This window comes from Canis lupus, chromosome 22 (genome assembly GCF_003254725.2).
Source record: "Canis lupus dingo isolate Sandy chromosome 22, ASM325472v2, whole genome shotgun sequence".
Taxonomy (NCBI): domain Eukaryota; kingdom Metazoa; phylum Chordata; class Mammalia; order Carnivora; family Canidae; genus Canis; species Canis lupus.
Genome location: NC_064264.1, coordinates 58,707,515 through 58,720,169, shown reverse-complemented (window position 1 = coordinate 58,720,169; position 12,655 = coordinate 58,707,515). Strand labels below are relative to the sequence as shown.

Here is a 12,655-nt window from a genome sequence, read left to right as displayed (position 1 = left end):
CATCTGTAGGAGTGGGATGGGGTTTAGAAGAGTTTAAAGAGCAGAGGCATGTTCCTAAGCCTGGCTCAGGAGCAGGAGGAGAGCTGTGGGCTGGGTCGGTGTGGGAAGGCTCACCTGGATGCCCAGTGACTGAGACGCCTCTCCTGCTGGGATTCCCTGGTCTGGGGGCCCACCCAGCAGCACTGGGAGCCACCCCCTCCCCAACTTCCCTGGCCAGGCCCACAGCCGGCACATGGTCTCCTCTCTGGAGTGTTTATCCACGGTGCTGTTAGTGAGGCAGTCATCTGTTGGGAGCTACCTACCCGTGTTCCTGGATTGTTGTGTACACCTGTTATTTAAGGTTGGTGAAACGGCTGCCAGTGCCCCCAGCAGCAGACCACCAGTGGCCGGGTAGCCTCTGCTCTGTTTCCTCCATTCTGAGATGCCCATTTATTAATGGTTGAACAACTCTAAAGTTCCCGTATATCTTCACAGTTGAGGATGAATCATTGTTTCATCAGTGCTCTACTTTATTTCCCAATGCAAGTCTTATAGCTTCTGCTGTGTCAGAGGAAATACGGTCCATATCAAGCCTGGTTGTGACTCTGGGCTGGCCCCAAGTGCTCTCAGGGTCCCAGGTGTGTGTGTGGGGTGTACAAGTATTGGCTGTGAGGAGCATGGGACAGGTGTCGCCATAGAGGTGTGGCACCCACCCTTGTGGGAACCCGGGGTGGGGCGCAGGCAGCCCTAAGGTGGGGCTGAGGCAGGAGGTGGTGATACTGTGGGACATGTCTCATGGGTCTCTGAGTTCTTGGCTGTGGGCGTTTTGGCTGAACCTTCTGGAGCACAGGCTTAAGATTTTGACCTCCTCTCATTGGAAGATTCTGAGTGGTCACCAAAACCCAGGTCGTGAAGCAAAACTGTGCACATGGCTTCATTTAGAATGTTAGGAGGTTGTGAGATTGCATGCTGAAAGTTGCCCCAAATGTGAGCCAAAGAAAGAAGCAGACCCATTATCTCTGGAGCCTGTTTGGACTGTTGTCAATTGTCCCCATTTCCAAAATATAAAATTAATAACAGCTTACTGTCTTGGAGGTGCTAGTTCAGATTTCACTTTATGAAATAAATATCTCCAGATGCAGTTGTTTTAGGCAGAGGATCTCCATGGCAACGGGGCAAAGCCTTGAGTATATTGTTTAAAAAAATAGACTTCACATGATCACAGTACTATTCATAGTATTGTCTTATGTTTGAGAAGCTCTTACACTTGAAGCAGAATTTAAATACACATTTCATCCTAGACCTAAGACACAGCCTCTAATAAAGCTTATTAACTAAACTTTTTCTTGTCACATGTCCTTAGATTCTGTCTACAACACCTGTGTCTATCTTGGTTTAAAGTTTGGGTTTGACTAAGAAAATTGCAAATGTAGGTAGGCACCATCATACTTTTATCTTTTAACGTGTTGGCAGTTTTACATAATGGAAGTTGGTGTCAACCTTGTCTTGGCATGTTATGTTGAAGTTGGTTTCAACCTTGTCTTAGCATATTATATTGAACCTCCAAAGTCAGATTTGAGTCTGTAAAATGGGGATGGTAACACTTACCTTAAAATGATAGCTGATCAAACAACATGGTAGGTGATTGTAACGACTGGTGGGCTTTTGTTTTTTTTTTTTTTTTTTGGTGGGCTTTTGAACACATTAGTTTCCTTCCTCTCCAGATTTTTTTTTACAGGATGCTACTTGATTTATTTTCTTTATTTTCTTCATAATGATAAATGCAATTCTAAGTCCCCACCCCCCCCACCCACCTTCCCTCGGTGACCATCAGTGTGTTCTCTATAGTTGAGAGTCTGTTTTTTGGGTTGTCTCTCGCCTTTTTTTCCTTTGCTTGTTTGTTTTGTTTCTTAAATTCCACATATGAATGAAATCATATGGTATTTGTCTTTCTCTGACTGACTTATTTCACTTAACATTATGCTTCCTAGTTCCTTCTATGTTGTTCCAAATGACAAGATTTCATTCTTTTTAATGTCTAAGTACTATTCCATTGTATGTATATACCACGTCTTCTTTATCCATTATCTATCAGTGACACTCAGGCTGCTTCCATAGTTTGGCTATTGTAAATAATGATGCAAACAGGAGTGTGTATCCTTTTGAATTAGAGTTTTTGTATTCTTTTGGATAAATACCCAGAAGTGCGATTGGTTGGTTATAGGGTTAGTTCTATTTTAACTTTCTGAGGACCCTCCATACTGTCTTCTAAAGTTGGCACCCTGCCAACAGTGCGTGAAGGTTACTTTTTCTCCACATCTTCTCAACGTCTTTTGTTTCTTGTGTTTTGATTTTAGCCATTCTGACAGGTGTGAAGTGATATCTCATTATTGTTTTGATTTGTCTTTCCCTGATGATAAGTGGTACTGAGCATCTTTTCATATGTCTTTGGCCATCTGGAAGTCTTTCTGTTCATGTCTTCCATCCATTTTTTAATTGGGTTATTTGTTTTTTGGGTGTTGAGTTGTATCAGTTCTTTATATATTTTGGATACTGACCCTTTATCGGAAATGTCATTTGCAAATATCTTCTCCCATTCGGTAGACTGCCTTTTAGTTTTATTGACTGTTTCCTCCATTGTGCAGAAGTTTTTTATTTTCATTAAGTTCCAGTAGTTTATTTTTGCTTTTGTTTCACTTGCTTAAGGAAACATATCTAGAAAGATGTTGCTATGATCAATGTCAGAGAACTGTCTGCCTGTGCTCTCTACTAGGATTTTTATGGTTTCAGGTCTCACCTTTATTTTTTTTTTATTTTTTATTTTTGGCATTTTTTTTTTTATTATTGGTGTTCAATTTACTAACATACAGAATAACCCCCAGTGCCCGTCACTCATTCACTCCCACCCCCCGCCCTCCTCCCCTTCTACCACCCCTAGTTCGTTTCCCAGAGTTAGCAGTCTTTACGTTCTGTCTCCCTTTCTGATATTTCCCACACATTTCTTCCCCCTTCCCTTATATTCCTTTTCACTATTATTTATATTCCCCAAATGAATGAGAACATATAATGTTTGTCCTTCTCCGACTGACTTACTTCACTCAGCATAATACCCTCCAGTTCCATCCACGTTGAAGCAAATGGTGGGTATTTGTCATTTCTAATAGCTGAGTAATATTCCATTGTATACATAGACCACATCTTCTTTATCCATTCATCTTTCGTTGGACACCGAGGCTCCTTCCACAGTTTGGCTATCGTGGCCATTGCTGCTAGAAACATCGGGGTGCAGGTGTCCCGGCGTTTCATTGCATTTGTATCTTTGGGGTAGATCCCCAACAGTGCAATTGCTGGGTCGTAGGGCAGGTATATTTTTAACTGTTTGAGGAACCTCCACACAGTTTTCCAGAGTGGCTGCACCAGTTCACATTCCCACCAACAGTGTAAGAGGGTTCCCTTTTCTCCGCATCCTCTCCAACATTTGTTGTTTCCTGCCTTGTTAATTTTCCCCATTCTCACTGGTGTGAGGTGGTATCTTATTGTGGTTTTGATTTGTATTTCCCTGATGGCAAGTGATGCAGAGCATTTTCTCATGTGCATGTTGGCCATGTCTATGTCTTCCTCTGTGAGATTTCTCTTCATGTCTTTTGCCCATTTCATGATTGGATTGTTTGTTTCTTTGGTGTTGAGTTTAAGAAGTTCTTTATAGATCTTGGAAACTAGCCTTTATCTGATATGTCATTTGCAAATATCTTCTCCCATTCTGTAGGTTGTCTTTGAGTTTTGTTGACTGTATCCTTTGCTGTGCAAAAGCTTCTTATCTTGATGAAGTCCCAATAGTTCATTTTTGCTTTTGTTTCTTTTGCCTTTGTGGATGTATCTTGCAAGAAATTACTGTGGCCGAGTTCAAAAAGGGTGTTGCCTGTGTTCTTCTCTAGGATTTTGATGGAAAATCCTAGGTCTCACCTTTAGGTCCTTAATCCATTTTGAGTTTATTTTTGTGTATGGTGTAGGAAAGTGTGGTCTAGTTTCATTCTTTTGCATTTGGCTGTCCAGTTTTCCCAACATCATTTGTTAAATAGACTTTTTCCCATTATATATTCATTTCTCCTTTGTCAAAGAATAATTGACCATATAATTGTGGGTTTATTTCTAGGCTTTCTATTCTATTCCATTGGCCTATGTGTCTATTTCTATACCATACTGTTTTGATTACTACTGCTTTGTAATATAACTTGAAGTCTGGAATTGTGATACCTCCAGTTGGTTTTTCTTTCTTTTTTTTTAAAAAAGATTTTATTTATTTATTCATGATAGACACAGAGACAGAGAGGGGGGGGGGCAGAGACATAGGCAGAGGGAGAAGCAGGCTTCATGCAGGGAGCCCGATGTGGGACTCGATCCTGGGACTCCAGGATCATGCCCTGAGCCAAAGGTAGACACTTAACCGCTGAGCCACCAAGGCGTCCCTAGTTTCTTTTTTGTTTTGTTTTGTTTTGTTTTTCAATATTGCTTTGGTTATTTGTGGTCTTTTGTTAGCTACATCTAAATTTTAGAATTGTTTGTTCTGGTTCTGTGAAAAATGCTGCTGGTATTTTGATAGGGATTGCATTGAATGTATAGTTTGCTTTGGGTAGTGTGGGTATTTTAACAGTATTTGTTTTTCCAATCCATGAGCATGTCTTTCCATTTCTTGTGTCATTTTGAATTTCTTTCATTAGTGGTTCCCCCCCTCTTTCTTCAGTGTTTACAGTTTTCGGAGTATAGATCTTTCACCTCTTTGGTTAAGCTTATTCAGAGATACAGTATTGTTTTTAGTATAATTTTAAGTGAGATTGTTTTCTTAGTTTTTCTTCTGCTGCTTCATTATTGGTGTATAGGAATTCAACAGATTTCTATAAATTGATTTTTGTATCCTGGGACTTCACTGAATTCATTTATTGGTTCTAGTAGTTTTTTGGTGGAGTCTTTAAGATTTCCTATATATAGTATCACGTCATCTGCAAATAGAGTTTTATTTCTTCCTTAGCAATTTGGATGTTTTTATTTCTTTACATTGTCTGATTGTTGTGGGTAGGGATTTTGGTAGCATGTTTAATAAAAGTGGTGAGAGTGGACATCTTTGTCTTCTTCCTGACCGTGGGGGTAAAGCTCTCAGTTGTTTCCTATTGAATATGATATTGGCTCTGGGTTTTCCATATATGGTATTTATTATGTTGAGGTATGGTCCCTCTAGATCTACTGTGCAGAGTTTTTATCATGAATGGATGTTGTACTTTGTCAAATGCTTTTCTGCAGCTGTTGAAATGATCATATGGTTTTCATCTTTTCTCTTGTTGATGTGATATATCATGTGGATTGATTTGCGAGTATTAAACCACCCTCTCATCCTAAGAACAAATCCCACTGATTGTGGTGAATGATTTTTTTAAAAATGTATTGTTGGATTTGGTGTGCTAATATTTTGTTGAGATTTTTCTGTCTGCCTGTCTGTCTGTCGCCGAAACACAACGTGTCAGCTATATTTTGTTGAGATTTTTGCATCCATGTTCATTATGGATGTTGGTCTATAGTTCTCTCTCTCTCTCTCTCTCTCTCTCTCTCTCTTTTTTTTGAGATGTCTTTATGTGGTTTTGGTATCAGGGTGATGCTGGCCTCATAGAATGAATTTGAAAATTCCTAAGTCACAAACATAGGTTTGCAAATATGGGTGATGTCCAGTTAAAATCATCCCTGGGGAGGCAATTTCAAAAAGTAAACATGATAGCCTTCACTTTGTGGACCAAGTAATGCTTCAATTTTCTCTACTCCAGGCTTGCTGTTTCATTTCTTAGGGCAAGAGAGGTATGTGATAACCCCGTTAGAGCAAATCCAGATCTCATGTTTTAAGGTCATGCTCAAAATAACGGGGTAGGACGTTTCCCATAAATAGGTGAAGATGCTAAAATCATTTCAATTCAAAAGTGACCTCAATTTGCAAGAGTTCTTCTATTTAAAGACATTTTCTCTTCCTTCCAGGGTGGTTGTGCTGGCTCTGGATGTGGGAAGTGTGACTGCCATGGAGTGAAAGGACAGAAGGTAAGTGGCCAAAGCTTAAGTCATAACAGTTCATTTTGGATTGCCACCAATATGGAAGTCATTAAAAACTATATTAAACCTAACCAAATAATCAGCAATTTGTGTTAAAGCCTTATTACTATTTTAATAATTTCCCCAGAATAAAGCAAAATCAGGCTGAACATGGTGTCTATGAAATCTCAATAGCAGTTCCCCAAAGACTCTGATAATTAGCAGCAATTAATGTAGAAAAAGGGATTCGAGTTATTTCCATTTTCCACTCAAGAAAGGAAGGGTTTATTGGCAGAAAATCTGCTGGGCCATTAGTATTCTTTTGAACCCATGTATAAAGACAAAACTTAGCATTTTTCTCAAAAAAAGAGAAAGCTTCTATGGCACCTGAGGGCCTTTATTCAAATTAGTATAGTTAACCAATTTTTAATTTATAACACATTTGTCCAGATTTACTTACAAAAACAGTAAATATTTATTGTTCCCCAAATGTAAAATTAAAATATTTTTTTTCTAAGTAAGTGCTCCTCCCTCCCATTTGAGAATCACAGATCTGGATAAATCATTTTCTCTGGAGGGCGTCGATCTGTGCATTTTAGTTGTTGTGAGAGAGGGTGCCTGCCTGGTTTTCCCCAGGGACAGTGAAGAATCTTGAAATTGCCTGGGGTGGCCCTGGAAACTAGGTGTGACAGTGAGAGGAATGGCCAGACAGCTTGTGACAGGTGGGGGCCTGAGGCAGGGGGAGGCAGGGGAGAGCCCTGGTCTCCAGGCACAGAGGGTGTCAGCTGGCCAGGATGCCCCTTCTCTTGCTCATGGCCTGCTGGAGGCTTACTGCATCAGACTCACACTCTTGAAACCAGCAATTTTGTACAGAAAATGGTTTTGCTTCTTTTTAGCCACTTGCTAAAGTACCAACATTATTTTTTAAAAAGATATGCTCATAGTTGGTGACATCAGTATTACCTGGATAGTTTTGGAATAAATGCAGTATGTGAAAATATATTTATAGCTTTCATTATCAACCATATCAACTGTAATTCACCTTCATATTCTGTGCATTTTTCTGGCTAGTTCCAGTGTGCTTTCATAAGTGTTATTTTATGGTAGAGGCAAGTATGTTCATAACAAAGAATCTTTTTTTTTTTTCTTTTTGGTCTAACTTGAATTATACACATAGGCACACTGAACTAACAAAGAGATTCTTAAAACTATAAAAAGTAGAACTTTCCTGTGTTAACAAATGGGAATTGAAGGGCTGTATCAACATTGTTGTGTTTTTCTTGTAACTTAAAGCATTAGGGGTTGGAAGGCTGGCAGTTGTGCTCATTCTCAACGAGAACAGGGTCCATTCCAAAGACTTTCAGGATTCCCTCCTACCCCCCCTTGCCCCATCCAGCAGCTGCAGACCCTGGTGGCACACTCCCATGGGTCTGGTTTTTCAGATTTCCTATTCTGTACATATACTCTCTAGCCTGATTTATTTTCATTTTTACCAAAATTCCACCTATTAATATGTAACCAGGTAGATTTATCTAGGTGAAGCTTTCCAGGTTTTTTTGGCTGAGTTTTCCATGACTTGAGGATAGCTAGTGAACCACCACTTTAGTTCAAAGTTCATTAAACATCATTAGAAGAGGCAGGGCCATGTCTAAGTCATGGACAGCATCTACACCCAACCCCACAGGGAAAGGGTCTTGAAACATTTCTTGTCAAAATTGAGCATTGAGGGTATGCTCAGGGGAGTCCAGGTCTGTGTTTATCTTGACAAGGAGACATGCAGTAGGGCCAGCCTCCCACTTGGGTGCTGGAAGGTTTAGGGGAAGAGGTGTTGAGGGTGAAGACTTGCCATTAGATTGTGCTCCCTCCTTGTGATGAGGGCTCAGGCCAGCCTGGCAGTGTGACCAACCCACCTGAGCTTTGAAATTAGAAAGCCCCAGCACTCCTGTTAGGGTTGGGTGGACAGAGTAGAATTCTACTCTCTCCTTTACTAAGCCTCCAAATTTCCTAGCAAGTGGATCAGACATCCGGAATCCAGGGCCTCTGTGACCTTTCCACTAGCTGACCCTTGCTCCCTCAGCACTCAGTCTCCACCCACTTTGGATTTTTTATGTTATTTTGACAGAAAGACTATTTAAAATAAACTGCCTGCTAGTTGTAGGTTAAACCATTCTGAATTTGTGTTTTAGAAGACTGTAGTGGTCAAATGAATTCAGAGGGCCTCTTGAAATCTAGGGGAATAGCCAAATGTTTAGTATTATGTCCTTTCAACAAAAATTGAAGATCTGGCCTCTCCTCTTGGGCAGAAATATTTCAGGTCCCATGGTTTGCATAGCATGTATGACCAAGGAAGAAGTCCTTTCCCCTCATGGAAAGAGGACATTTTAAACTTCCACTAATTGTCTTGGAATCGATGTTAAAATAATCAGTGTATTGGCCTGAGATACTGGAGCACGGCTGAGCTGGGATTTCAGACGCAGGGCACCCCCGTCTCATGCGAAGGTCAGACAACAGAGACATTTATTCTTGGCCAGCACATCAGTGAGATAAATTGGTCCTTCTTAACTGCCACCCATTCTCAGAGTGAGTCCTGGGCATGCTAATCAGGTGTAAATGCAAAATGAACCAAGGGTTTAGAATCACAGAACATAAACCTGATGGTTCAAGTCAAGGGCCTGCTTTCGAGCTCCTGCTGGAAGTCTTCAATTCTCCTAGGAGTTATTTTGCTGTTCTCAAATGTCTACAAGTTAAATGAATTTTGACCTCTTTTTAAAAGTAGGATAACAGAAGCCACATAACTCAGACAGAGAGAAGTTACCTAAGTAGGACAGAGTGTCAGCAGCCTTAGAGATGTGGAAATTGTGGTTTCTAAGACCCATCTTTTCCACATCTCCTTGAGGGACCCTTTCTCAGATTGGCTATTTGGAATCCACTGACGGACATTGGAATGTGTCCAGTATCAATTGCCAAATCTTTTTTGGCTAAGTGCTGTCTTCCATGGAGATGTCATTAATTGGCAGAATGTCTTATATTCTCCAAATCCCATAAGTAGTGTTAATGCAGCAGATCTGTGGTCGTGTCATAATCCCGTAGCTATCGATTGAACAGTGGGTATCTTGCTGTGACTTCAACAGCTGAATTCATGAGGCTTTCATAAGACTTTGGGGTTTGGCAGAATTGGTGGTTTTCCCACTTTCGTGGCGGCACTCATGTCTTCAGGTGTTTTGTCTTAGGTCATTAATCTGGGTTTGTACACAATGGCTTAGTTTTCTTCCAGAGACCTCAGCAGTGGGGGAATGTTATCTGTTTAAACTGATTAGCGTTTTGAATGCTTGTTTATGCAGAAATAGCCAAAAGTTCAGCTCTTCTTTTGCTTGATAACCTGATTTTCTCAGCGATGTGAGATAGTAGGAATGGCAACGCATTCCCAAGAGTTAACTGCTATATGCTTGGGAATTAGCCATTTATATTTTGCCAGAACAGAGTTTATGTAAGAGGTTTTTCAGATATTTTCACCAGGGGAACTCACGTTTATGAAAAGGTAGCATTCTATTCTGTGGCCCTGCAGTATTCAAAACCAGGAACTCCAAATTAAACCAGAGAGGTGCACGGTATGCCTATGAAGTAAATAGTTAATTAGGAGCAAATGATCGCATTGCAGGAGAAACAGTAGAAAAAAACAAATGGTACAGTTGTTCTGAGAAAGGAGTGGCTCTGACACGTCCCTGACATGGCCCAGAGCCATAAAAAGAAAGGATGGCTTCCTGGATGGAAGGGTGCAGGTGGATTATGTGTCAGCTAATGCCCCTGACTTGCCTGGATATAGAGTAAGGTCACCTGTCACTCACAGGCATAAAGAAAGACACAGAATTTCACCACACTAATCCGAGAACACAGCTCTTGTGGCCAGTTGATAACGTATTGTAGAAAAGGCTTGGTGGTTCCTGATAAAATGACTCTGGAAAAGGACATTTGCAGCCATAGTCTTGGGAGCAGAGTCTCCATTAGACAGAATTACAGTATTTCTCTTACATAACGAGAACTGTGTGGGTATCTCATAACTTCTCAGTGTACTTGAACCTGCTGGTACCTCAATCCTTGCCAGGGCCGTGGGGAAGAAGCACACTCTCTTGTTATTGCTGAGTAGATTGTCTGCAAACCGAGGCCCTGCTCCACATGTGGAGTCTGCATGGTGGTGCTCAGGTTATCAGAGAGGCCAGTCCCAGATCACTTGCAAAGCAGAGAACTTTGAAAGTGGAATTTGTTTTTGTCTAAAATGTGTGCCTTATCTGATATGAAAGGGTGGGGAAGTCTGGCCAATCTGGAAGTGGTTCTGTTCTGGGCCCTGGAAATCTGGGAAGAAGTGAATGTCATTCTTTATGTGGGATACTCTTTTCTCTTATTAGAGTAGATGGTTTGGAGCTTTACCAGCCAGTTGGTTCCCATATACATTTGCCACAATCAATAAATATCCCACAGCAGACCTCTGTATAAACCTGTCTGCTTGCATCTTAACATTAAATTGTAGCCTCTGCTAATTCACAACAGATCTCAGCAGGACAGGAAAATCCTGGCTTTGGGGTGTCAGAGCAAGAAAGAGAAGAAGGTTGATGTGAATTGAACATCTGCTTTGGGTTAGGCACAGTGTTTTTAATGCATATTATTATTATACCCATTTTATGGTTGAAGAAACCAGCTAGTCCAGGGTTTCTGAGTTTTGGTACTATGGACATTTTGAGTAGGCTAGATTTTTGTTGTGGGGAGTTCCTATGCATTGCAGGATGTTTAGTGGCATCCCTGGCTTCTGCCCACCAGAGGCCAGTAGCACCTTCTCCCCCATTTGTGGCAACCAGCATGTCTGCAAATTTGGCCAGATGTTGTCTCCTGGGGTGGTGGAAGAGATGGGGGACCTGGATTGAGAGCCACTGAAGTAGCTCCATCTCTTATAGGGAATATGAGGTCAGCAACAGGAATCAAGCACTAGTCAGCTCCCATTATTCAGGACAAGAATATCTTGATTTGGGAGAGCCCAAGCGGATGAACTCATGGTTCAGAATATCCTAAAGCCTTGGGCCAGCTCCCGTTGCTCTAAAACCAAATCCACAGGGTATACACCACTCTGCTGGCCCCTTGTCAAGGAAAACAAAGCGTTTCTCTAAATGGGTATTGATGGAAAGGATTGCTGGAGGAACACAGAGAAATGAACCCATTCCTTTGGGGCCATGGGCAGACCTCCCAGTTCTGTTCCAGATGAGCGTCCACTAGGTTCAACAAATAACCACAGGGAGGCACCTTGTCTGTGACACAGGGCAGGTCAGAGCACGTCTGAGCAGTTAGGGGATGCCCAGCCCCAAGAATCCATGTTTGCTAATGTTCAGGGGTGTTTGTTCCATACAGCGTTCAGAATAAAACCACAAGGGGAGGGTTTCTCAAGCCACTGTCAGGAGATGCAAGAGCCCCACAAGAGCAGAGAACGTGGCACCCCCACCCCTTCCTTCAGGAAGTCCTGGCACATTCTCTGTCCTGTAGGAAATCCATCACTGTGGTCAAGAGGGAGTAACTCCGTTACTTATGTATTGGGCATACCTCCTCGATTTTCCAGGAGGCGAATATGGCCACATTCCGTATGTGTTCTGAACATGGCCAGAGGCTTGGGTCATCAGCTTGCTCATCAGCCTCATCTACACCTGGGAAGATACATCCTCTCTTTGCACAGTCTGCTCAGAGTTGTTGTGTGGTCGTGAGTCTGTCCACATGCACTTCTCTGTTGTTACTTTGCCAGGTACTTGGAGTGATTACAAACAGGTATTTTTAGGATCTTCCTCTCAAGGGTGAGGCATAAAAAAAAAGTGCAAAGAATGCTGTAAATCTAATCTTATCTAAAGACAAGAGAAGAGGCAAAACTTCCCCTCTTTCTAATTCTGTGTGCCATTTGACTTTGGCAATTTTCCATTAGCTGCTCTTGCCAAATCTGCTGGATGAGGAGCGTGGGCATCGGCCAGAGAGTCTAACGGCACTCAGGAGTGCCTTAGGATCTAACATCACTGTAACCATAAAGAATCTCACTTTCTCCTAGGAACATCAATACAGAGCACACTCATACTAGTCCTTCAATATTCAGAAAAAATTCTTTTTTTCTAGTATTCTCATACTAGTCTTTCAATATTCAGTGAAATTCAGGGACTACATTGGATATTTTTTGAGAATTAAATAGTCTTCAATGTATTCATGTATTTATTTCATTGATCTTTCTTTTAATTTACTCATGGCTAATAATAGAAATGTTCTTAGCCATGATTTCATTATGAAATAAAAAATACTAGAGTGCTTTGTATGTTATACTCTGTATAATGACTAGTTGCTCGCTTTTCACTCTTAGTATAGAATTATATATACATACTATCTTTTTATTATTTTTTATCAGGGTATTGAAAATCTCTTTCCCATAAATTATATTAACCATTGTTCTAAGTGTTAAAGGTGTCATATTTATCCCTAGAAGTTAATATTTTTCTCAAGTAAATGGAAATAAACATTTTTTGTGTGAAAATTATTTGATACTTTGGGCAAATTAACTGATTTGGACTAATAATCATAAATCATTGATAATAAC

The 12,655-nt window shown here is 40.9% G+C and overlaps 2 protein-coding genes across 3 annotated transcripts in view; one reads left to right on the top strand and one right to left on the bottom strand.

Moving 5' to 3' along the window:
- COL4A2 (collagen type IV alpha 2 chain) overlaps positions 1-12,655 on the bottom strand; it is a 538,879-nt gene that overhangs the window by 225,421 nt on the left and 300,803 nt on the right. The window lies entirely within an intron of this gene.
- COL4A1 (collagen type IV alpha 1 chain) overlaps positions 1-12,655 on the top strand; it is a 141,652-nt gene that overhangs the window by 57,177 nt on the left and 71,820 nt on the right. For both annotated transcript variants that reach the window (XM_049099369.1, XM_049099368.1), the window contains exon 2: positions 5,995-6,054. In XM_049099369.1, coding sequence (XP_048955326.1) covers positions 5,995-6,054 — 60 coding nt within the window. The remainder of the gene's footprint in view (positions 1-5,994; positions 6,055-12,655) is intronic.